We start from the raw sequence: 22,631 nt of genomic DNA on the forward strand, positions 1-22,631 counted from the left end.
TCAACTAGTGACTGCCTTTGTCATAGTGCAGTTGATAGAAAGATTAATGTTAACAAACAAACAAGACAGACTGATGGTAAAGTAGGAATTTTTTGCATTTGATAGTCTATGTATCTCCGTGTGCCCTCCTTTAAACGTGATTGCATAATTCCAATCCACTATTTCTCAGTGGTGATGGTACTGAAAGATTTCTCTAGTCACTGGCCACCTGTTTGCATCACTTTATAGTATTTTTCCACATAATTCAGTTAATTATCAGAAGTTGCCCTTTAATTTGGCTTCTTTAGCCCTTTGACTATGCAAGAATTCTTTCAGTGGCTGGTGGTGGAGAGAAAAGGAAGCTTTTTTTTAATGTTCCAAACAAAACTTTTGTAAGAGAAATACTAGTAATTCGGGACATGCACAAGGCCCTGATACTGCAAATATGCACATGCTTAACTTTACTACCATGAGCAGTCCCATTGATTTAATGTTTCAAGTGCCTAAGTGTTTGCAGGATTGGGGCTGTTGCGATAAGGTCTACAAATTTACCGTAATCATGAGTTCAGTTTGTAAGAAGTGAGGCTAAATTCATAAAATGTCACAATCTATAACAACAGATGTGGATGAGAACCAGAGAAACTGGATTAGTCAAAACCAAAGATGCCACACTGATATAATCCAAGGACTGTTGAAGTTATGCTTGTTAAAAACCGATATGTGGAGCCAAAAGTTAATGAACCAAAATTGGTGTGTCGGATATTAGGCCTAATTGGTGGACAAAATAATGAGGGGGTGGGCTATTCTACCCATCACTCACTTTTTGGATCCTTAAAAGTAAGGTTTTTTTGGAGGGGCTGGGTGGGTAAAGGAAGAACACTGAAGGAGAACAAACCAAAGCTACTGAGCAAGCTTCACCATCATGTCTGGCACCCCCACTATCTCCTCAGTCCCTGGACCTTTTTTATTCTCATCCTGAGGGATGTCCTGACCAGATTGGGCCAGAGAAAGGGCCATTGATTAAGTTGTGTTAACACCTTTGGTCCATTTATTCCATCTAAATTAATACAACGGGGATTAAATCATTCTGGCTTGTACATTGCCCAAGACCTGTATGTTATTGAAAATGGTTATGAAGGATCACACAGCATGTCTCAGTTGAAGACATATAGGGTACTTTTTAAATATGCATACCTGTTAATATATTTTAGGGGTGGGTGTTGTGTATCTATACAATATGTATCAATCATTTTACATAGCTTATTAGTTCTAAAATTGGATACCGTTGCCTTTTCTGTAGGATCTGCTTTAACGAAGGTATAGTGTTTTAAGAAAATTAGGAAACAAGTGTGCTGAATTAGGATGAATGTGTTTGTGGTTATATGGACTGAAGTCCTTTGGGAACTGAATCAAGGCAGTCTTTACAGCTGTCTAATCATAAAAACTAACAGTTACTGCAGTGTCTCCTTGGAGCATGGCCTGAGAAAATAAAAAGATATGAAAGAATAGGTTTGGTCTTTGGCTTTGGAGTTCTGAATGTGTATCTACGGCTGTTTTGTATGTTGATTGTTTGGAGAACACTTAATTTGTGCTAAAATACTTTATCATTTAAAGTGCATATGTCCTAAGATCCAGTATGAAGGAAGCCCTGGTAGTTTTCCTTCTTAGTATTTTAAATATTTAACTAGGCACACTTGTTCTGTTGCAAAATGTTTAGTGAAGGCCATGAAACTATTGAACTATATAACAAAGACAGAACACAGACATTGTTTTGCTGGGCAATATTACAACTGGAATATATGTGCTGTTTTGCTTGTCTTTTAGTAAAGCCGTCTTCAAAAATTTGCTGAGAGTCTCATGTTTGGCGTAGTGTCTTAATGTTGTGCTGTAACTTCAGGAACTTTGCTGCACTACCTAAAAAGCTCACCTGGTCGATCTAACAGCCGAACACACTCTTCTCTAGGTCAGGGGTTGTTAGCCTTTCAGAAGTGATGTGCCGAGTCTTCATTTATTCACTCTAATTTAAGGTTTCACGTGCCAGTAAAACATTTTAACGTTTTTAGAAGGTCTCTTTCTATAAATCTATAATATATAACTAAACTATTGTTGTATGTAAAATAAATACGGTATTTAAAATGTTTAAGAAGCTTCATTTAAAATTAAATTAAAATGTAGAGCCCCCCGGACTGGTGGCCAGAACCCGGGCAGTGTGAGTGCCACTGAAAATCAGCTTGCCTTTGGCACACATTCCATAGGTTGCCTACCCCTGCTCTAGATTCTTATTGTTGGTGGTTGTTGCTTAAGGATTGGTTTAGGATTCATGTTGTGTGATTGGAAAAACCTGTCTACTAGTCATTCATATTCTTTACAGTAGTGTAGGGGGAAAAAAAAAACCTAACAGTTGACTTTCAAGAATTACAATTTTTAAATTCTGATATGGGAGTTTAGTTTTTTAACAATATATGCTTTCACTTTTCACACTGTCGAGAAGAATTTGAGGTTTATATTGTTGATTTTAGTCTTTCATTTTTATGCTCAAGACTTGATTGTCACAGTCAAGTGAGTTTGATCTTCACCTACTATCTCTAGTGGACTTTTGTCCCATTACAAAACAGCACATCTACTAGCCTTTGCTCAGGAGAAAACCAGGACTGAAATAACAGGAATGTTGCAGGTCAGGATTGACGTGCACTGGCAGAACTGTGTAGGGGAAACTTCACTGTCACTCCGGCATTATTGAGTTTGTGGTGTTTCCTGTGTAGGGAATGGAGCTGAAGCTAGAACAAGTCAAGTAAGTCTGCTTGGTACAGTACTAGGATACTAGAAGTGTAGTAGTATTTCTACATGCTATACACAGACTAGATGAGCTTCTACTAATGCTTCAACTGCAATAATCGCTGAAGTCAACATATGGTGCTCAAATGCAGCCCTGTAGATACCAGCAACTTGCATTTTAACTTTGTGTGTGCAGTTATTTGTGTAGAATTACACTGACTTGCTGATCAGCTGCATACTGAGTCTTTAGGCATGTAATTTCCCCCACTCTTCTTTTTTTACCATTAACTACTTCAAAGACACAGGTAATTTGGATAATGAAGTAGGAATGAATTATATTCTGCTTTTCCTTACATGTGTTTCATTTTTCAGGAGGACACGCTCCTTGCATGGACCATGCCCAGTGACCACATTTGGACCAAAGGCATGTATGCTGCAAAACCCTAAAACTATAATGTAAGTACCTCATTTTCAAATGCACAGTATTATCATCCTACATTCAGGAGAATATCTTGGTCTGTCTTTTTAATCAATATCCACTGTATTTTACCCAGTGCTTAAACAAAGATTTTTTTCAGTTACCTTAAGAAGTGCCTGTGTAGGGTCTGATGCAGCTTGAAACGAAGAAGCACAGGGGAAGTGTTTACCACACTGTGATACCAGTTAGCAGTTTCTGCACTTTATAATGCCTATGCAAATCTTTGTGTGTGTCGTCCCCCCCCCCCCCAATCTTTAAATGGAGAAAAATGTCAGTTTACAGGTAGAGTAACACAAGAATGCCAACAGTAAAGAATAAAATAAAGGATGAGAGAGAGATCTGGTAAAAACACCAACAACCTCAATTTTCAAACATCTACTACTCCTCAAATTCACGATATTGCGATTCTTTACAGAAAACAGTTCTCTCCATTATAACTTTAAACTTCAAATCAATGGAGAAGGATTCCACCACTATCAGATAGTATTGTGCTAAAAAAAAGAATCCCTTCCAATGAAGCTCAATCTCCATCAGTGACAAAAGTTCTTTTTTATGTAATTCACATCAGATACCAAGAATTACAGATTGTGTGACTTCCCAGAATATAAGTAATGTACTTAATACTGTTTGCATTCCCTGCATTATTCTAAGTGAAATGGCTCATGCCCTTTGCCAACTGGAAATAAACTTATGGGAAAATTGGCAAATGTGGGCCATAAATATACCCTATATATAAATAAGGAAAAGTTGTTACAAGTTAGTTATTCAGTTGTAATTCTGCTAGGAAGCTAAAAACCAAAGAATCCTGACAAATGTATCTTTAGAGAAGCTGTACTACAAGATTAAACTATTTTAGAAATACATTAAGATTACTTATTTAATTGAGGTATTACATAGTTTGATTAGATCAACCATCAAATGCTTAGGTGTGAAATGTAGAATAATTTTGTCAAGCCACATTTATATCCTCCAATTCTGGATCTTTAACCTCCAATATAAAGCCAGTTTTCACCTGCCTAGAAAAGAGTAATATCAGAGCGTGGCAGTCTGTGACCACAATAATGGCTGTGCAACATGCTGCAGTGGGTCAGACCTACGACAATTCATTAAAAAAAATAAAAAGCGCTTCAATCCATGAGCATGCAGTTATAGTACTGTAGGTGCATGCTCATGGATTGAAGCGCTTTGCCTATCACACCTGCTGTAGGTGAAACTAAGCTCAACTAGGCAATTTTGCTTATCCCATGCTCTGCTGGTAAAGTTAGTGCAGAAACAAGGCATTAACAATTCTTCAGGTGGTGTTGGCCAGTGGACATCAGTTGCATAGCATAAAAATAATGCCTATTGCTCTTGAGCAGACACTGAATTCATTCCTAATTTGGCAAATAGGAGTTGGATGAGAGAGAAGGTAAATACCAATTTGGACTAACCATCTTGGTAAACATCTCTTTAAAAATCCAGAGCACTTCACTTTGTACATTTTTTATTTAAAAATTAGAGTAACAGTTCACCCACCAACTTATTTTAAATGTGCATTTAAAGTAGTAATTTTTCCTCAAACTGTGTTGGTGATTTTTTCAGTGAGGGTGTGGAGGAAATTGTTATGTGTAGGCAGGTCTTTAACTTCCTTTTGCCCTCTGTCAACAGGAGTCTGTGGCTCTGATTGTAATTTGTTTAAAATTTTGCTTACATCATGTATTTCACCACCTGATTGTGGCAAATATACTCCTCCCCATGGGCTGACCCAGAGCTGTACAATATAATGATAGCATGTCAAGATTAGTCCAGTACAGAGACTGGAGGCAGTACTAAGAGCACTCTGATTGCCAAGAAAAAGACAGCTCATGCAGTGTTCAGAATTGCTGGGGAGATAAGGACATTCTCAGGTCATCCGAGTGAAAGGCTGTTTAGAAATCTAAACTGTAAATGATAGTTTCAGCTTTTAAGAATTGTATTTTTAAAGTCAGATTTTTTCCAGATTGTCATTTAAAATACTTTCAGCAAGAGGAATGTAACAGAAAATCCTAGAATAAAGTGCAAAGGCAGCAGTTTGTATAAAAACACAAAATCTGAGTCTTTTTACATTGCTAGTGTTTGACAGAATTGAAGAGTTTGTTTATGGAAAAGCTGTTGAAATGACTGAATGGAATAAATTTTAATGAAATCAAATACTATATTTTTGTTTAAATGCTATATTTTTTGGTAGCTTTTAGGCTCAGTTAAACTTTTTTGAAAGGGGTTTTTGCAAATGAAAGACATTAGGATGCGTCTAAATACTTTTTTGTAGCACTTTGATAAGGAATTTTTCTGTGAAGCAGCAAAAACATTTTATCAGAACTATTTGAAACGTTCAACTGGATATCTACTTCAGACAAAAATGATTTGTTTAAGGTAGCAGTTGAGTTAAAAATGATTAGGTCAAGGCCTTTTCTGGAGTTTTCTCTCGAGCACTTGCACAACTTTTGAAGAAAGCCATGAAAATCTTTAAGCATGTTATGAATGATCCCTCATTTAATAGAATTGCATGGAAATGGTGAGTACAGTGAAATAATAAGCTGTTTGTTTGAATAAAGTCCATATGAATTCTGATGTGTTCGCAGATTACTAAGAGACATTGTAATGATACAATCTGCAGTTCTTACAGCTGACAGAGAACCAGCCTGATTATGTTGAAATGTCTTTATCCTGTCTCTTTGTTACAGATATGAGGATATTCTAATTTACTTTCTGAAAATGTGTAGAGGAGAAACAATACTGTTTCCTTCGTGGTCATTAATGTTGAAAATGACTTGTAAAATTTGAATCCCTTTCCCCTTTGTAGTTGTTTTTGCAGCAATTAAAAATTAATCTCAAATGTGCTGCTTGTGACTTCTTCATTGTTCAGTTCCTTACTCTTTCAGGATTTATTTTTAAAAAACAGTTGTTAGTAGTTGGATGGTGAAATTGGAGGAGATTTGAAAGTGTGTAGTTACCTTAGTTTGTGATGACCTTTGAAATAAAATACTTTGTCTTCAAAACTAAAACATCTAATAAGATTAAATATAGTAAAGAAAAGGATGGAGGAAACTGAAGGTCTTGTAGATGGTATGGGGTAGATGAGTTCTGATCCCTGTTCTCACGTTTACATTCTGTTACATCTATATAAAAAAAAATACAGCACTATTTATGTCAGTGACTATGTACTTGGTGTTTCGGTATCTCACTACAGTCTGTAGTTAATGCTATATATGTACATACAATATACGTATAAGCAATTCTGGATATAGGAGCTGATCTTTTCAGCTTTTATCTTGCAATTCAGGATAGCTTAATGAAACTTTGATACTATGTATGTTGGAGATGCCAGGAGGTATAAAACAGCTGTTTGTTTTAACCTCTATCTTCCAAAAGATGGCTATTCCAAATCTATTTGCAAATTTGGCTTGTTCAGCATTTGCATTAATCCACTTTTCTGCCTAGATTACATCTACAGCATGTGGAAAAAGATGAGATGCTTATAAACTGCTAAGCACAAGTGTGAAATTATTTACTTAGCTTTAGACATTCATGCTAAAGAAATAGGGCAGAATAAAGATGTGTTCCCTAAATCAGCTAAATGTATTATGGAGCCACAGTTGTTGCCTCATATTTAGGGTTGCAACTGAGGTTCCATTACAGATTTTTCCCTCCCAAAAAATCCACAAAAAGTTATATTGGTTTAATTGTTAGATTAGATCTGAGGCTAAGGTTGTTTTTGTAAAATTAGAAGTGAGTTTGACAAACTGAAAAATGAATTGGACATTAAAACTCTTTTTTAAAGGAAAATATGGACTGTCATCCAGCAAGAACCTTAGTGAAGTTTTTATGTAGGAACAGAATAACTTGAACAGCTGTTTAGCTAAGCTAATTAGTTATGCTTTCTGAATAGCATTATTATAATATCTCTGAAGAGGAAATATAAAATGTTTACGTAGGGAACTTCCCAGACTAGAGCTGAAATATTTAAAACTTCCCTTTACAACTCTTGACAAGTTTTGATTTTAATTATTTTAGATTGAGAGTCTCATTGATTAAAATGCTTTCCCTCTTTTTATTCTACTGCCGTTTTGGATGAATTTCATGGCTATGTTCAAGTCTGAAGAAAAACTGTAGGATTGATAATCTATAGGATTTAAAATTGAGCTATAAATGGTTTTGGCTGAAGCTTGGTATGTAAATTGGAGTGGCTGTATCAAAATACTAAGGGAAACAGACCTTTAAAATAATTATATGAGAGAAAACTGTGTTTACTGTTCCTTAGATTGATATAGACCCATGCTGAATATTATAGTGTTGGATGAAAAGCATAGGTAGTCTTTCATGTTACTGCGCTCTCAGGTTTACAATTGAATGCTTCACCACTCTGATAGTCCAAGTGGAGTGGCCCCTAATGCAAGAGACATGGGAGCACAGTTGCTGGATGTCTGTTTGTGTATGTCTACACAGCAACTACACACCTATGGGTGGCCCTTGCCAACTGACTTGGACTCATGGGGCTTGGGCTGCAGGGCTGTTTCATGGCTGTGTAGACTTCTGGGCTCGGGCTGCAGCCCTGGCTCTGGGACCTGCAAGGTGGGAGGTTCCCAGAGCTTGGGCTGCAGGCCAAGCCCAGAAGTCTACACAGCAATGAAAAAGCCCCACGATCCTAGCCTAAGTCAGCTGGCATGGGCTAGCCATGGGTACCTAGTTGCTGTGTAGACACCACCCTTTGTGGAGTGGTTTGTAGTTCAAGAAAGGGTTTTAGTAGCTATCATGCTCCCGGCAGAAACAAAGGACCCATGCTCTCAAACTTCTCTAGCATGTTTGTACCTGCAGGAGTGGGCACCTTAATGTTACTTGAGACTGTCAACTCAGTGGGGAAATAAGAATTACTATACTGGGGCAGAAAAATGGTCCGTCTAGTCAGAACCCTATACAGTATAAAGCAGTGCTGTTTGGCTCCAAGAAAACCGCTTTAATTATAAATCACTGTATAATTGTTTAGTTGCATCTTTCCGGACCTCTCATGATTAAAACTTAGAACATTTTCTTAATAAAGACTGAACAGAATGTTCTCAATGAAAAGTGCAATCACATATTTTCTGAAAGCTGGTGTGGTGTTGCATTGTAGCCAATCTGATCTCTTTACTAGATTAAATTTAGCTATCGTATTAAGGTTTTTCATGATTTATTTACCTCTCTTTTAATCCAGCATACTTTGACTAAAGGGGACTGTTAACTTGATGGTAATGAAATTACAATCCATTTTCCCACATATAATAATTATACTGTTGATTTCCTTCCACAGGCATATTCAGGACCCAGCAAGTCAGCGGTTGACATGGAACAAACCTCCAAAGAGTGTCCTTGTTATCAAAAAGATTCGCGATGCCAGTCTGCTCCAGCCTTTTAAAGAACTCTGTGTATATCTTACTGAGGTAATTCAAATAAATAATGAATAAATGAATAAATAAGTCAGTACATATAGAGAACAACAGAAATAATAAATTGTTAAACTTTAAAACAAGTGACTCTCTTGCTGTAAGAGCTCAGCTTAATTTAGCTTAAAGGAATCTGCTTTTTAACATAGATGAATAGGGTAAAATATTCATTTCGTTATGCCTTGAGAAGAATATTAGCAAGCATTACCATATCACAGGCATGTAATGAAAATTCCAAAGTTTAGTGTCATTAATTCAATCATTATGTGGCCTTCATATAACAATAAGTGTAATGCTTAAATGCTACAGGATTGTAACACTACATACAGAAGTAGGCAATCAGTCTTGTAATATTTTACATCATTATATGTTTTAAACTAATAGAATATTGCTGAGGGTCAGGTGCTTGTCATTTCATTAATAGATTTTTTTTTTTAGTAAATAATTATGCTTCTTTTAGGAGAACAACATGATAGTTTATGTAGAAAAAAAAGTGCTAGAAGACCCAGCCATAGTTAATGATGATAATTTTGGACCAGTGAAGAAGAAATTTTGCACTTTCAGAGAAGGTACAGTAATGATTTCTTAAAATCGAGGTTTACTGCCTTTTCATCTTTTTTCCTTAGTGATCCATTCAAATGAATCAGAATTGTCTGATGGAAACCTATTCTTGATAAACCCATGTAGCTGTTGTTTTGATAGCCTGCTGTCGTTTATTTACACTTGTAAATTAACATCAGTGTGCTGCACCAAATTTACATCCATAAATTTAAACCTTTTGATACATTATGTAAATTAAACCTTTATTGTCAATGTTATCCTCTAGATTATGATGATATCTCCAATCAGATAGACTTTATCATATGCCTGGGAGGAGATGGTACCTTGCTTTATGCTTCTTCACTTTTTCAGGTGAGTTCTATAGGGAATAGTTATTAGAGGTCCTTTCCCTAAACAAGTCCTCTATATGTTAGAGACAGTCTTGATGTTTTCTGCCATGTTGTGTTTATTTTATTCTGTTCCTGCCAAGTCTCCCCTTCTCATCCAAAAAGCATGAGAGCTACTTAGGTGAATTATACCTTTGTTTTTACTATTATGCACAACTGAAGTAAAATCCGTAATTAAGATATTTGCAGACAGATTGGGCTACCTCTTGCACACCAGATATGGTAACTCCTACACATTAAAAAACATGGAAATAACATAAATGTTTGATTTGTGCGACATTTAACAGCTTCCCAATTCTTCTTTCTATTGACAGGGTAGTGTACCTCCAGTTATGGCTTTTCATCTGGGATCTCTTGGATTTCTCACCCCCTTTAACTTTGAGAACTTTCAGTCCCAAGTTACTCAAGTTATAGAAGGTAAGTCTTCTAATGTCTTTGCTGCTTTTTAGAGAGTTATCCTTTTATTTGTCTTGTTAGAATTTTTCTTTAAACTAGGACTCAGCTGAACTATCAAAAATAAATACATAGATATTTTATTAACTTTCAGTATTGTTTTCCTCACTGATTTGTAAAGTTGGAATGGTCCAGAAATCACTTCTTACTTGGTTGTGGTGTGTAAGGAGAGAATATATAACTAATATTTTGCACAATTTATGAGTATAAAATGCAAAAACCTAGATCTAATGGCATGGACATACGCTACTAGATGACCCAACCGCCTGTAACTTCTCTGTTTTTGTAAACAGTGCCATGTTAAAATGGTAAGAAATCAAGCATCCAAAAGTCAGAAAACTCAAAAAAATTAAAGTTTCTTCTTGAATGTTATTTTGTGAATCTAATATAGCCCATTGATATGTTAAATAGTAAACTATTCGAGTTTACATTGAGTATGGTAAAATGGAATAGAAAGTCATGTGCTGTGTGACTGAGTTAGCACTGAAGGAAAAATCTTAACTTTTGAAGTTTGACTCTCAAGTGCTTAATTTCTCAACCTGAAAGTTGCATTTACAGTAGTTCTTGGTATTTAAAGTGTGTTTGAAATAAAAGAAAAAAAAAACTGATGCCACTGTTCGCTGGAAAATAAAGCTGCTCAGCTTGCACCCCAAAATTAAGACATCCAAAAATATTAACAGAATTATCATGTTGCTAAATTGTCTTTCACAGTTCATACCTTTATAAAAATGAACTGATTTGTCTTCATGCTTGTCTTACTTACATCTCCCTGAGCATTATCACCCAAGCCAAATACAAAGTTTCTATCTTCAGCTGGTTTAGGTTATGTACATGTAAATTCTCAGATTTCTTATTAAAACATATGGGGGACAGTGAGTTTTTATGCTTATGTTACTCAAATTTGACTCAAGTTTTGCTCATTCCTACAAAAAAAATTCTATTTTTAATTAAGACAAAGGATGGAAAATTCTCCTGCAAAAGAAACTGAAAAATGGGGAAAAACATTTCACAGTGACTGCTACCAGTTTACTGTGAAAATGGTGCAGTTCCTGATAATGTAGTAGGTGCCACTCTAGTGCGTGTGTGTGTTTTTTCTTCACTTATTTTTTTCCTATAGGCAATGCAGCGCTTGTTCTCCGGAGCAGACTGAAAGTGAAAGTAGTAAAGGAACACAGAGAGAAGAAGACATTGATACAAAATGGTATTGAAGAAAATGGAGTGATCTCTACAAGTCTAGAGATGGAAATGGGCAAGCAAATCATGCAATATCAGGTCTGAATAGCATAAAACGGGAAATAAGCAAAAGAACTAAGAAATAATTCACTCTTCACTTGAGATAATCACCAGTTCTCTTTTGTGTACTGTGTCTACCCCAATTATATTAACCCAGTATTATGACACCTATGATATCTATTTCCAGAATAATTACTAAAGATAATGAAAAAAGGGTGGGTGGAATGTGCAGAAGCAACCTAATTGTGTTTAATTTCTGTAATATTCTGTATCTGCACCAGAGGTTTCCTTACCTTTTGAAAACCAAGAAATTACTTACAGTAATCTTTACCACTGAATCTTCCACTGATTCATATAAGCAAAGGGAAAATCCATCAAAACTAATGGAAACTGGCTTTTGGAAAGTCATTTTTGATTCATTGCACCAAATAATCATTACAACTGGTGATCACTAAAACAAAAGTATGTGACTCCAAGACTAAGCTAGACTGACATTGTAATGGGGTGGATGGGGGGGGGTGTTAACCTTTCAAAGATCTGGGAGATATACTTAACTGCTCACTTGTCAGATATGCTGGCAGGGAAATAACTAACTAGTGGTATTGTACGTTATGTCAGGTCCTAAATGAAGTTGTTGTGGATCGAGGTCCTTCCTCCTACCTTTCCAATGTGGATGTTTTTCTAGATGGACACCTCATAACCACAGTGCAAGGTGATGGTAAGTCCATTTCATAATCAAAAAGCTTACAGCCTGTCCTTGTCTTAACAGTATGAGGTAATCAGCTCTTATTTAGGTTGCTCCTACCTTTTTCTAAAAGGGTGCATTTTTTTACGAGGTAGAAATCAAGGTCTTGGCTTCTGCTCCTGGGTTGTTGAAAACTAGGTGTGCAGAGGAGTGGTGAGTTTCATTTAGACAATTGTTGCAGTCCATAGAGCAGCACTGAAAGCAGAAAAGAGGCTTACAGATTGTATCTTATTATGTGGAGGCCTAGTGTCAAGTCATCACTTGTTTGTGTAGGGGAATTAGGGACAAAAGGCAAGGGTGGGAGGGGGAGAAGTTTGGGGAAGATCCTGGAGTTGAATGTCTGAGTTTGCTGAACTCTTAAGATCTTCTAATGACGTCACCACTTATTTAATATTAGCACTTCACCTGCAAAGCTCTTCAGAAACATTAATTCTCCTATCCATCTAAGAAAAATAAATATCTGCATTATACAAAGGGGCAAGCTGAGGCACAGTAGTTTTACATGACTCGCCCAAGGCTGTAGAGGTGTAGTCTGTGTCAATGCTAGGATTGGGAAAATGTTTCTGGCTCCTGGTCATGTGTTTATTACCACACCTGTCATATGAAATGTGAGTGTGTGGTTTAGGTGTTTCTGTTTCACCAATTTAACTTTTTATAAGCAATCTGTTAAAGCATTTAGCTAAAAATTCGAGCCTCTACTACACCTGTGTTGAGTGGAGGAGAAATCCAGCCAATGACTAAAGTCAGAAAGAGCTTTTTAAGTATTTTCAAATGAAGGAAGTGCAACAGTCCTGTTTCTTAGCCTCCTTTTAAATAACAGCATTGAGCCAAGCAGCCACATGTATAAAACTCTTGTTCCCTTCACAGGCGTGATCGTTTCCACACCAACTGGTAGCACGGCTTACGCGGCTGCAGCGGGAGCATCTATGATTCATCCAAATGTTCCTGCAATAATGATCACCCCAATCTGCCCTCACTCGCTGTCCTTCAGACCCATTGTTGTTCCTGCAGGAGTTGAGCTCAAGGTTAAATTGTGTTCTTTCATTTTTTAAAGATAGAAACTTATGGAGATAACTATTGAATGTGTTTGTTATTATCCACCATGCCAAAACATGACTGAATACTGTAGAACTTTGTCAAGTACTCTTAAAGCAACATATACTTGTTTAGAAGAATAAACTTCTAGACCATGAGTCTCCACTGACTTGCACCCTATATAGTCATCTGTACCTATGCAAAGTGGGTGTAAATACACTACCATTCTAATTAGTAATAGTGTTTTATATCCATTTTTCATAGCTGTAGATGACTACACAAGGTGAAAGGCAGTGAAGGATCAGATCCTGGTGTCAAAAGTAGTATCACAGCTGATGCATAAAGCCAACTTTTTAAAAAAGTTTATTGAAAGGTTTGCCATCATTAGGAAAAGGCTCCAGTGTACATATTACAAGGGGACGTATATGCTGCATACGAAGTAAATTGTATATAAAATATTAAAATTTATCCATAATATGCCAAACCTTTCAGTAAAAAATGGCAGGAGAGGAAGCTAAATTTCAGTACAACAATTAGATCACTGAAGAGTAATAACAAAGTGTAATATTCAGGGGAGTGCTTCCTCTTTGCCCTTTAGCTACAAAAGCTCTTATTATTTCATTCTTGAGTCTTCTGCTTTTCTCTTCCTCAGATCATGCTGTCCCCTGATGCCAGGAACACTGCATGGGTTTCATTTGATGGGAGGAAGAGACAGGAAGTCTGCCATGGAGACAGGTGAAGATTTTTCTTTGATGTTATGGCCTTCCTTCATAATATTGACACAAGTATCTGTGGCCACACTTTCAAACTTGGGTTAGGGATAGTAGGGAAATGATTGGGGGCTTTATGATAGGTCATCATGACCCTTACATTTCAAGCTGAATTTAAAATGCTATATTGTTTCAGGCATTTTCTCACTTGAAATAAAAAATATTCAATCACATTTTAAAAGCAAATCAAGTGTCAGGAAAAATCATACAAACATTACTTAATGCATGTCCTTAAAGAATTCTGTGGACTTCAACTTGTGGTCCTGATCATGAGACCTGTTGATCCCAGTGAAGTGAATGTGAGTTTCATGGACTCCGTACCTCTCAGGATAAGACCATGTTTGTGTCCTGTGCCATTGGTGAAGCTGATAAAACATCGTAAAGAGCAGATGCATCCCTTTGTTGTGCTCAAATAAACTTATACAACAGCAGATGCATTGATGGGCCCTTGCTAAGTTCAGTGACAGGATTCTGCAGCTCAGGAGACACAGTGCTGTGGCCGAAAGGACTTAACCTCTTGATAGATACAATGAAATGTGAGAGCCCAGAGAGGTTACGCTAAGAAAAAACCCCAAATTGTCTTCTGCTCAGTGTGGTGTTTTCCGTGATAGACCAGTCATGCTGTGTGACACACTGCCTTTGTTTCATATTTGTGGGCAGGCAGGGAATTGGAAAATTGCCAGGAACTTGCACTTGGAGTCTTCTGTATTGTCCTGACCACTTGAAAAATGGAGGGGATGGACAGATTAGGTGAACAGCAAGACTCGGAGATCCCAATCTTAGATTTGGTGATTGGTCTTTTAGTAGAAAAGTTAGACTCTTTAGTATTTGCTGCCCTTATTTCTGAAATTTGAGGATCATGGTGACAGTTTAATATTTTAAGGGGTTATATTTTGAGTTGGTCTGAAGGTGAGGTGCTTAAACCCCAGCAAGGGGTAAGATGAGAGAGGATCATGGGCAAAGCAGGTTGGCCTAGAACCCTCTGCTCCCCAGAGCTTTGGTCTACAGTATCTCTCAACATTTATAAAGCACTCTGCTCATTGTATTATTTTAGGCACTGTGCCCCATCTTTGCCACCGCCAGACTTTGGAAATTGACCATTCTCCAACGGATTGAATGCTTAGTGATGTAGCCAGTGTCCCAAGGATGTATTTTAAAAAAAAAAAAAAAAATCTGGGAATTCAGGACTGTTTGATTCTGTAACCACAAATGTACAGTTTTACTACTATTTATCCTCCCTCTTTACTAACTGAGGGTATTCCTGTATTGCAGTATTAGCATCACTACCTCTTGCTATCCCCTCCCTTCGATCTGTTTCCGAGATCCTGTGAGCGACTGGTTTGAAAGCCTGGCTGAGTGTTTACACTGGAATGTTCGGAAGAAACAAAATCACTTTGCTGTTGAAGAAGAATTTTGAATGTCAACACCTAATGAGACTCATGGGAACTTAAAATGGCAGTATCCCTTGTATAAAAATGTTTGTTCAGCCTAGACCAATACATATATTTTTAAATAGTGATGTAGCTCCATATCAGTCTGCTCTGCTGATGACCAGAAAATATCATGTTGCTTCCTGTCTCCTGAGAATAGGAGTGGAAGAATTTATAATCTGATTTTTTTAAATTTATAATGGGTTGGTATTTTTAATCAATATCAACACACAGGTCTACAAACGACCTCAAACACAATTGTAACAAGTAATTTGCAGACTAGCATTATAGGTTGTACCCAGATACATAATAGAAAAATGGCATTAAAATATTTGTTAATTTGGTAGATTTGTAATTTCGGGGTTAAGACTTCTCATCTAAAACTCAAAGGATTTTTTCTTTTTACAGTGCTCTTTGTTAATTTAAATGAATGCATGGTAGTCCAAATGTCTTCCCATCAGGTGAACTACTTAAATATTTTGCCTTTCCATAAAAATATAGTAAGAATTAGGGGAAAGAACCACTATACAGATACTCTTCAGATACAACTTACTATAAAAAATACACATAGTTTTGTAAGTATTGAGAACCCTTTTTCTTTCTGCCCATTTGAACTAGCATCATTTAGGGTCCCCATAGGCAGCATTGACAACTGTCTGGGTGGACAAATTGGTAAAGTGGCATTTTTTTTGTTGATGAGCTAATTATGCCTGAGCAGTTCACTGCTTTCTGAGCATGTTTGTGACCCTTAGAAAAGGTTTGGGTTTTTTCTTTTCTCTTTTTAACCCTTTGGGATAAGCAGCAGCATTTGAGGTTGTAAACTACAGATTTTTCATCAAGTGCTCATTGTTGACCCAACAAGCAGAGTCTCTTCTAGGATGGCTGTATTGTTGTTCTTTTGAACCACTAATTATGTTAACTAGTCTCACGTTCTAAATTAGGATCTGAATGCTCTTCATGCCCATTGAAGATAAGTGTGCTTCTTGCAGGATTGGGCTTTGAGTAAGGAGAAAAGGGATACTGCATTGATAGGCTGATCAGAAACAGGACACATTCCCAGCATAGTAGCGATGGTGCCTTCAGCACACTTCAAGATATTTTAAGTCTTGTATGTACTTTTTTAAGAGTCTTTCAAATGTTTCTAACCTGTTTATGTACATATTTTATTGTACATGCTTTTATGAAAACAAGTAGTTTGAAAAAAAAGTTTGTACTGCAATCACTTTTACTAAAAAAAATCAAACTCAGTTATAATGTTTACATTTATGTTCTCTGTGGTGCAGTCTCTCATAACCATATTGTTCAAATCTTAGCATCTTCACGTATCTCTGCATAGACCATTAAAAGGGATGGATGTTCTCTGCTAATCTTGAAGTCTGCAGCATATTATTGCAGAGGAATCTGTTTCTTACTGATTAAGTGTGGGATTTCAAAGAAGCTCTATTGAACTTTCATGGTTGTCTTGCTCTTGTTAGTGTTTGTGCAGTCAGGGGTAACAATGGGAGATGTATTAATTCCCATGCTCTACCTACCCTGCAGTCTTCTGATTCATGGGCTAATGTCTCTTTTTTTTTTTTTTTTTTTTTTTTTTTTTTGCATGTTGCCCTGGTCTGTTTAATTTTGTCAAATCAAGGTGAGAGCACTCTGCATAAAGCAGCAGATTTAACTCTCTGGTAATGGTGTAAATCACGCTAAAATTGTGTTAATATATATTCATGTTCAGTTTGTAAATGTTTTGTTAGCTAGAATATTGGTTGAATTCCGTCTGGACCAGCAAAATTTGTGACACCTTTGAGTATGTTCAGACAGCTTTAGATCTTTGTTTTTCACTTGAATTTACAGTATAATGGTTATATCACTGTTTAAAGTTGCTTACGGGTTTTTTAGCCGACAAAGTATTCAATTTTCGAACAGCTGTTTACTTTCTGAGCTATAGAAACATATTTTGTTTCGGAAAAAGATAAATTTCCCTATTTAAAAATGCAATAATTGAGAAAAGGAACAGAGTAGAGCCTTTAATTTTAACATTTAGTATATAAATGTACTAAAATGAATGAGAATGAACAAAAGGCTTTGCTGGATAGGAAGTGAAAAAATAAACCATATGAGAAAATGTTAAGGCAAAATAAGTAAAAATGAGCCTTGTTTAGAACAGCAGGTTTTTTGTTTTTTTTAAAAAGCTAAAACCTAGCATTTTAGCACCTTTTGTATTTGTGCTTTTTTTATAATAGTAAATATCATTCATTATATGGAGCAAATTGTGGAACTTAAATTTTCAGTGTACATTTCATAAAATGTAATCTCTAAAACCCTATATAACTACTCCCTCTAAATTTTACTTATGTTTCTTATTAAAATTAATCTAACGTACACAGGCAGTTGCATTATTTGGCTCTGAGTGAAGTTTCTTCATAGTTTTGCCAGTGAAAGCCACCTTGATGACAAAAATCTGTGGATTGCTACACAGCTGAATAGAGAGAGCTACAATCATGACTACAGAGAAGAAAGTAAGATTTATGCTTCAGTTTTCACTTTGGACAAGATACTTAATCCTGTTTTCTTACCAGCTTTGTTTAAACAAAAAAACCTAAACAGTGAGTTGTGTTTTAATACTTTAAGAATTTATCTAATTGTAAGAATGCCCCACCCCACCCCTACTCCAAGACCCATCTCTCCTAATTGGCCATACACAAGCAGGTTACTAAGACCTGGTCTAAACTGAAATGTTTTTAGTAACATAGGTATGTCAGCAAAAAGAATGAGGATTACTTGTGGCACCTTAGAGACTAATACAATTATTTGGGCATAAGCTTTTGTGGGCTAAAACCCACTTCATCGGATGCGTTCAGTGGAAATTACAGTAGGAAGATATATATAATATAATATATACACACACAGAGAACACGAAAAAATGGAGGTTGCCATACCAACTCTATTGAGACTAATCAATTAAGATGGGCTATCAGCAGGAGGAAAAAATAATAGCCCACCTTAATTGATTAGTCTCGTTTTTGCTGATCTAGACTAACACGGCTACCACTCTGAGAGCTATGTCAGTTAGAGGCATGATTCTTCCGCCACCCCTTACTGATACAGCTATTCTGGCAAATGCCCTAGTGTAGATGCAGATATACTGGCAAAAAACTCCTTTTGCCATTATAGCTTACTCTGTTCGTGGAAATGATTTAAGCTGTACCAGCAAAAGACCTCTTTTACTGAGACAAGCTGCATCTCTACTAGTGTGCGGGTTGCTGGTGTAACTATACTGGCAAACCCTTTCATATGTAGACAGGGCCTAAGATTTGTAACTTAGTCCTTTGAAAGGAAAAATGAGTTGGTGCTCTCCAAAACTTTAAAAAAAAAAAAAAAAGTAAGTTATTGAGGAACTAAAACTGATGTAACATAGTATAATCCAGTGTATACTGACATCTTAAAAATCCTAATGTTTCATGTTAACGCTTTGGAAACTTGTTACTTATTGCTGAAACATCAAATATTTTTCAAACCTTTCAATAAACTTTTTTAAAAAGTTGGCTTTATGCATCAGCATTTGACCTGTCTCTAGATCATAGAAATAGATGCACAGTAATTTCTCAAAAGTACAGTGTGTTTAAGGGTACATATTGAACACTAGTTTCTATAGTGTCACAGGTATATGGAGGTGGAACTGAGCATGTGTGCACTCATGAGAAAAGACTTCCAATCTTTAAGGAAAGGTACAAAATAAGCTTCTGGCATTTGCTGTATAGGCTAAAACAAAAGCATTGTGTTCATATAGCTACACTGAATTTCTTAAGGATCCAAGAGAAGAAAAATTACAAGAGAAGGGGATAAAGAACTAGTGAAATTAAGGACAATTTGACCCCAAAGAAGTTTATGAATGAACATTCGGCTCTGATGCCATACAGCTCATCCTGACGTACCCAGTGATAAATACTTAAGGAATCTTTAATTAGCTTGGGAATCCAAGGCATCTTTACAGGATTTCTCAACTAGCCTAGCCTGTAACCTGTCCAACAAAGCAACAGCTGGTGCATATTCTCAGGCCACATGAAGAGGATTGACAAGCAGTGAAGGAAATTCAGTGTTTGCTGCACCTGGTTAATGTAGCTGGTTTTGAATGATGTATCCACATTAGAGCTGACATGCCTGAGATTATGTGCCAGGAGGGCTTTCACTTCCTCAGTGCAGAGACATGTCTCAGCAGTTGAGAAACATTGCTATTTGTAACCAAAGCACCACCCAAAACCACACCAGACCTTCACATGACCGTGATTCCTTTTCTTGCCTCTACTGTGTGGGAATAGCATTGCCCCATCATTTGGCTGAACTCACCTTGCTGACAGCATAACTCCCACAATTGTTTACATATGGGTCACAAGCTTGCTCTCTCTCTCTTGTCAAAGTGTGTGTTCCAAATAACATTTCCAGTTTTAAATTACTGGGTTTTAAGTGGCAAAAAAAAAAACCCTTTGATTTACCCCTGTCAAAAACAAATACGTCCTGTAATTTTTCTTGCAGGTTGAGGAGGAAGAAGCACAAAAGGGGACCACTTATATTCATAAAAAAACTGATTTACAGGAATGCTTGTAATCTCCAGAAACCTAGCATTTCTAGTTTGTATTTAAAGTAGCAATAAAATCAGGGCCATTTGGCTACCTGGACCACTCCCATTTAAACCAGTGGGAACTGCATGTGTATATCTGAGGGGAGAATTTGGTTCACTGATCGGGGCCTGGCCCCTCTCCCCATCATGTCATCCAGTTCATCTAAAAGAAATAGGGCCAAATTCTGCTTTTGTGCAGCCCCAATATTAATGGGTATTAAAGGGTGCAAATTAGGAGAATTTGGCCCGAAGAAGACAACAGTAGGGAACTATCTTTCTGATGTTGTCCTGCCCTTGTGTAACATTTTTTTCAAAGATCAACGTGTACTAAAAAGGTGGGAGAGGGGAATATATAGTGCAATTGCAATAGCATTCTTGAGTTGGATTATCTCACAATAAACACCGCTGTTAAAATGCTTTGACAGGCATTTATATCCACGATAACAATTCATGCCTTATTGTTGTATTCAAACACTTGCAAAGTTGGAAGGCCTAAAATGTCTTTTCTTCCGTATTTGTTTTCCAAATTCATGTGCTTCTCTGTGGGGTGTGTCCTAAATAAAGGATTTAGATTTAGATTCCCCACCCAAGCCAAATCCGTGTCTGATGCCAGCAGGTATAATCCATTGCAAGTTCAAACATCTCAAAGGGGGCTGGTAGTCAGTAAGGAGAGAAGATGGTAGTAAAAATAAAATGGATGGCCTTGCACCTGAAGCAGTGGTCCTTGCTCAAGCAGAGCTCACACTGACCTTGATAGGAGATCTGCCTGAGCAAGGACTGTTGAGCCAAGTCCCTTTGGATCTTTTTCTGAAGAAAAATTAGAGTCTAAAACCAGGGAAATGGAAATAAGTACTGCCAAGAACTTTGAAAGATGGGCTGGGGAAGTCAGCATGTTGAGCAATTGCTCTAGATATCTGTGGTTAGAAACAGTTCTGAGGAAAGAGCCATGGGTCAGATGATCATACCAAAGAAAAAACAAAAAACCTATCTTCCCTCTATTGTGTGCACTTACAATTTTCATGGGTGTGAACTATTAGCCTCTTCGAATCCAATTAAGGGAAACTTTGAATGCTGATGATAGGGGCTGGGTTGACAGTTTGAATGAAGTCTTCAGCCAGCTTTACTCAGTAACAGCTGACATAGGGCAGTTTTGAACCCGTGACCTGAAAGTGAAAGGCGCTACAACCCTAAATCCATGCTGCCCAAGGTAGAGCTTGTTGATAGATGTAGTCCCGTTAGATTCTGTATAAAATATCTGGGATTCATTTGTTGGGAACAAATGATCCCATTCTTGTCATATCAATGATTTTGTATTCTGATTGCCGCTGGAGTAAGGCTGGATTTTCAGCTCGAGAGCTGGATTCAACTCTTGTCTTAGTCATTGGTGAAAGTGATTTTGTTTGTCTCACCCTAGAATGTAATGATTCAATCTGCTCAAGAGTGGCCTAGGATTGGAATATCTGGGACATGCTGGAAAGTGTTGCAGGTCAGGCTTGGAGGACATTGGCAGAGCCGGTGAGAGGGGTGCAGGACTGGTATAACTGGGTGTGCTGCAGATCATGACTCCAATGCACTGGCGTAACTGTATGTGGGGAAACTTGCATGGTCCAAACCCATGGGATGCCTGCTTCAAACAACCCTACCTGTCCCTCACTTGCATATGCACTGAATTCACTAAAAAACTTAGCTTTAACAAAAGCTTTTATTGCTCAGATATTAATGTTGACAGTTATGCTGAGCTGGTAACTAAAGAATAAACATTTATGGGGCTTCAGAGACTCCGGTGGCACCTTAAAGACTAACAGATTTATTTGGGCATCAGCTTTCATAAAAGTGGGGTTTTTACCCACAAAAGCTTATGCCCAAATAAATGTTAGTCTTTAAGGTGCCACCGGACTCCCTCCCTAACACGGCTATCCCTGATACTTGACATTCATGGAGCTGTTAATGTGCTTTTAAAATGAACTCAATAAGTAGCTTGTTACTCTTTAGATTAGTGTGTGTGTGTGTGTGTGTAGTCACAGCTGTGTTACTTCTAGTTATAAAACCATTTCTGCTATCACGTTAGGAGGAGGATGTGAGAGAGGAATAGTAAACAACAAGGACATATTCACAAGGTGTCCATTTTTTTAAACTGAAATAACATTTTTGGCAGAGCTTAGCTGTGCAGCAGAAGTATTGCGACTACCATACAGTGTCTGCTGAGGAGAGAGCCAGGGCAAGTTTGCTTATTTCAAAAAAATGTATTGAGCAAATCTTACTGGCTTTCTGCATTTCTGCAATCATTTATAAAAGTGAAAACATTTTATCTTAGTGAAGCGAAGCCAGTGTATTTGTCCAATGGCTTAGGGCAGAGACCACTGACAGAACTCCCTTGTTCGCTCCTGGTGCTGCCACTTGTGTGCTGTATGACCTCAGACAAATCATTTGACTTATCTGCTTCCATTTCTTCAGCTGTGAAGTGGATGTAGTTCCACCTCACAGGAGTACAGAGAGGATTAATTTTTCAAATGTTTTGAGAGCCTCTGATGTAAGGAACGATACATAAAAATGCAAAATATATATTACACTAGCTACTTACTCTCAGCACTTAATCCATGATTTCTAATATCAACCCCCCAACTGAATCTCTGCCCACAACACACAAACTGCAGTTGTAGCTCCAATCCATAGTCCATATGATGGATTCCCATGCAAATTACCATGCTGACAACCTTAGAAAACACACTTGCCACCCCCAAA

At 37.2% G+C, this 22,631-nt stretch overlaps 1 protein-coding gene across 2 annotated transcripts in view; it reads left to right on the plus strand.

The window, feature by feature from the left end:
- Positions 1-18,094, plus strand: part of NADK (NAD kinase) — a 33,094-nt gene extending 15,000 nt beyond the window's left edge. Inside the window, exons 3-12 of one of the 2 annotated variants that reach the window (XM_039509168.1) lie at positions 3,127-3,210; positions 8,538-8,667; positions 9,131-9,239; positions 9,497-9,582; positions 9,932-10,034; positions 11,188-11,342; positions 11,922-12,021; positions 12,916-13,073; positions 13,736-13,818; positions 15,126-18,093. In XM_039509168.1, the coding sequence (XP_039365102.1) occupies positions 3,127-3,210; positions 8,538-8,667; positions 9,131-9,239; positions 9,497-9,582; positions 9,932-10,034; positions 11,188-11,342; positions 11,922-12,021; positions 12,916-13,073; positions 13,736-13,818; positions 15,126-15,270 (1,153 nt within the window). In that variant the 3' untranslated portion in view covers positions 15,271-18,093. Of the gene's footprint in view, positions 1-3,126; positions 3,211-5,016; positions 5,766-8,537; positions 8,668-9,130; positions 9,240-9,496; positions 9,583-9,931; positions 10,035-11,187; positions 11,343-11,921; positions 12,022-12,915; positions 13,074-13,735; positions 13,819-15,125 lie in introns of those variants that run through there. The other variant, XM_039509169.1, reaches the window with a different exon arrangement.
- Positions 18,095-22,631: the final 4,537 nt, after the last annotated feature.

This window comes from Mauremys reevesii, linkage group 21 (genome assembly GCF_016161935.1).
Source record: "Mauremys reevesii isolate NIE-2019 linkage group 21, ASM1616193v1, whole genome shotgun sequence".
Lineage (NCBI taxonomy): Eukaryota > Metazoa > Chordata > Testudines > Geoemydidae > Mauremys > Mauremys reevesii.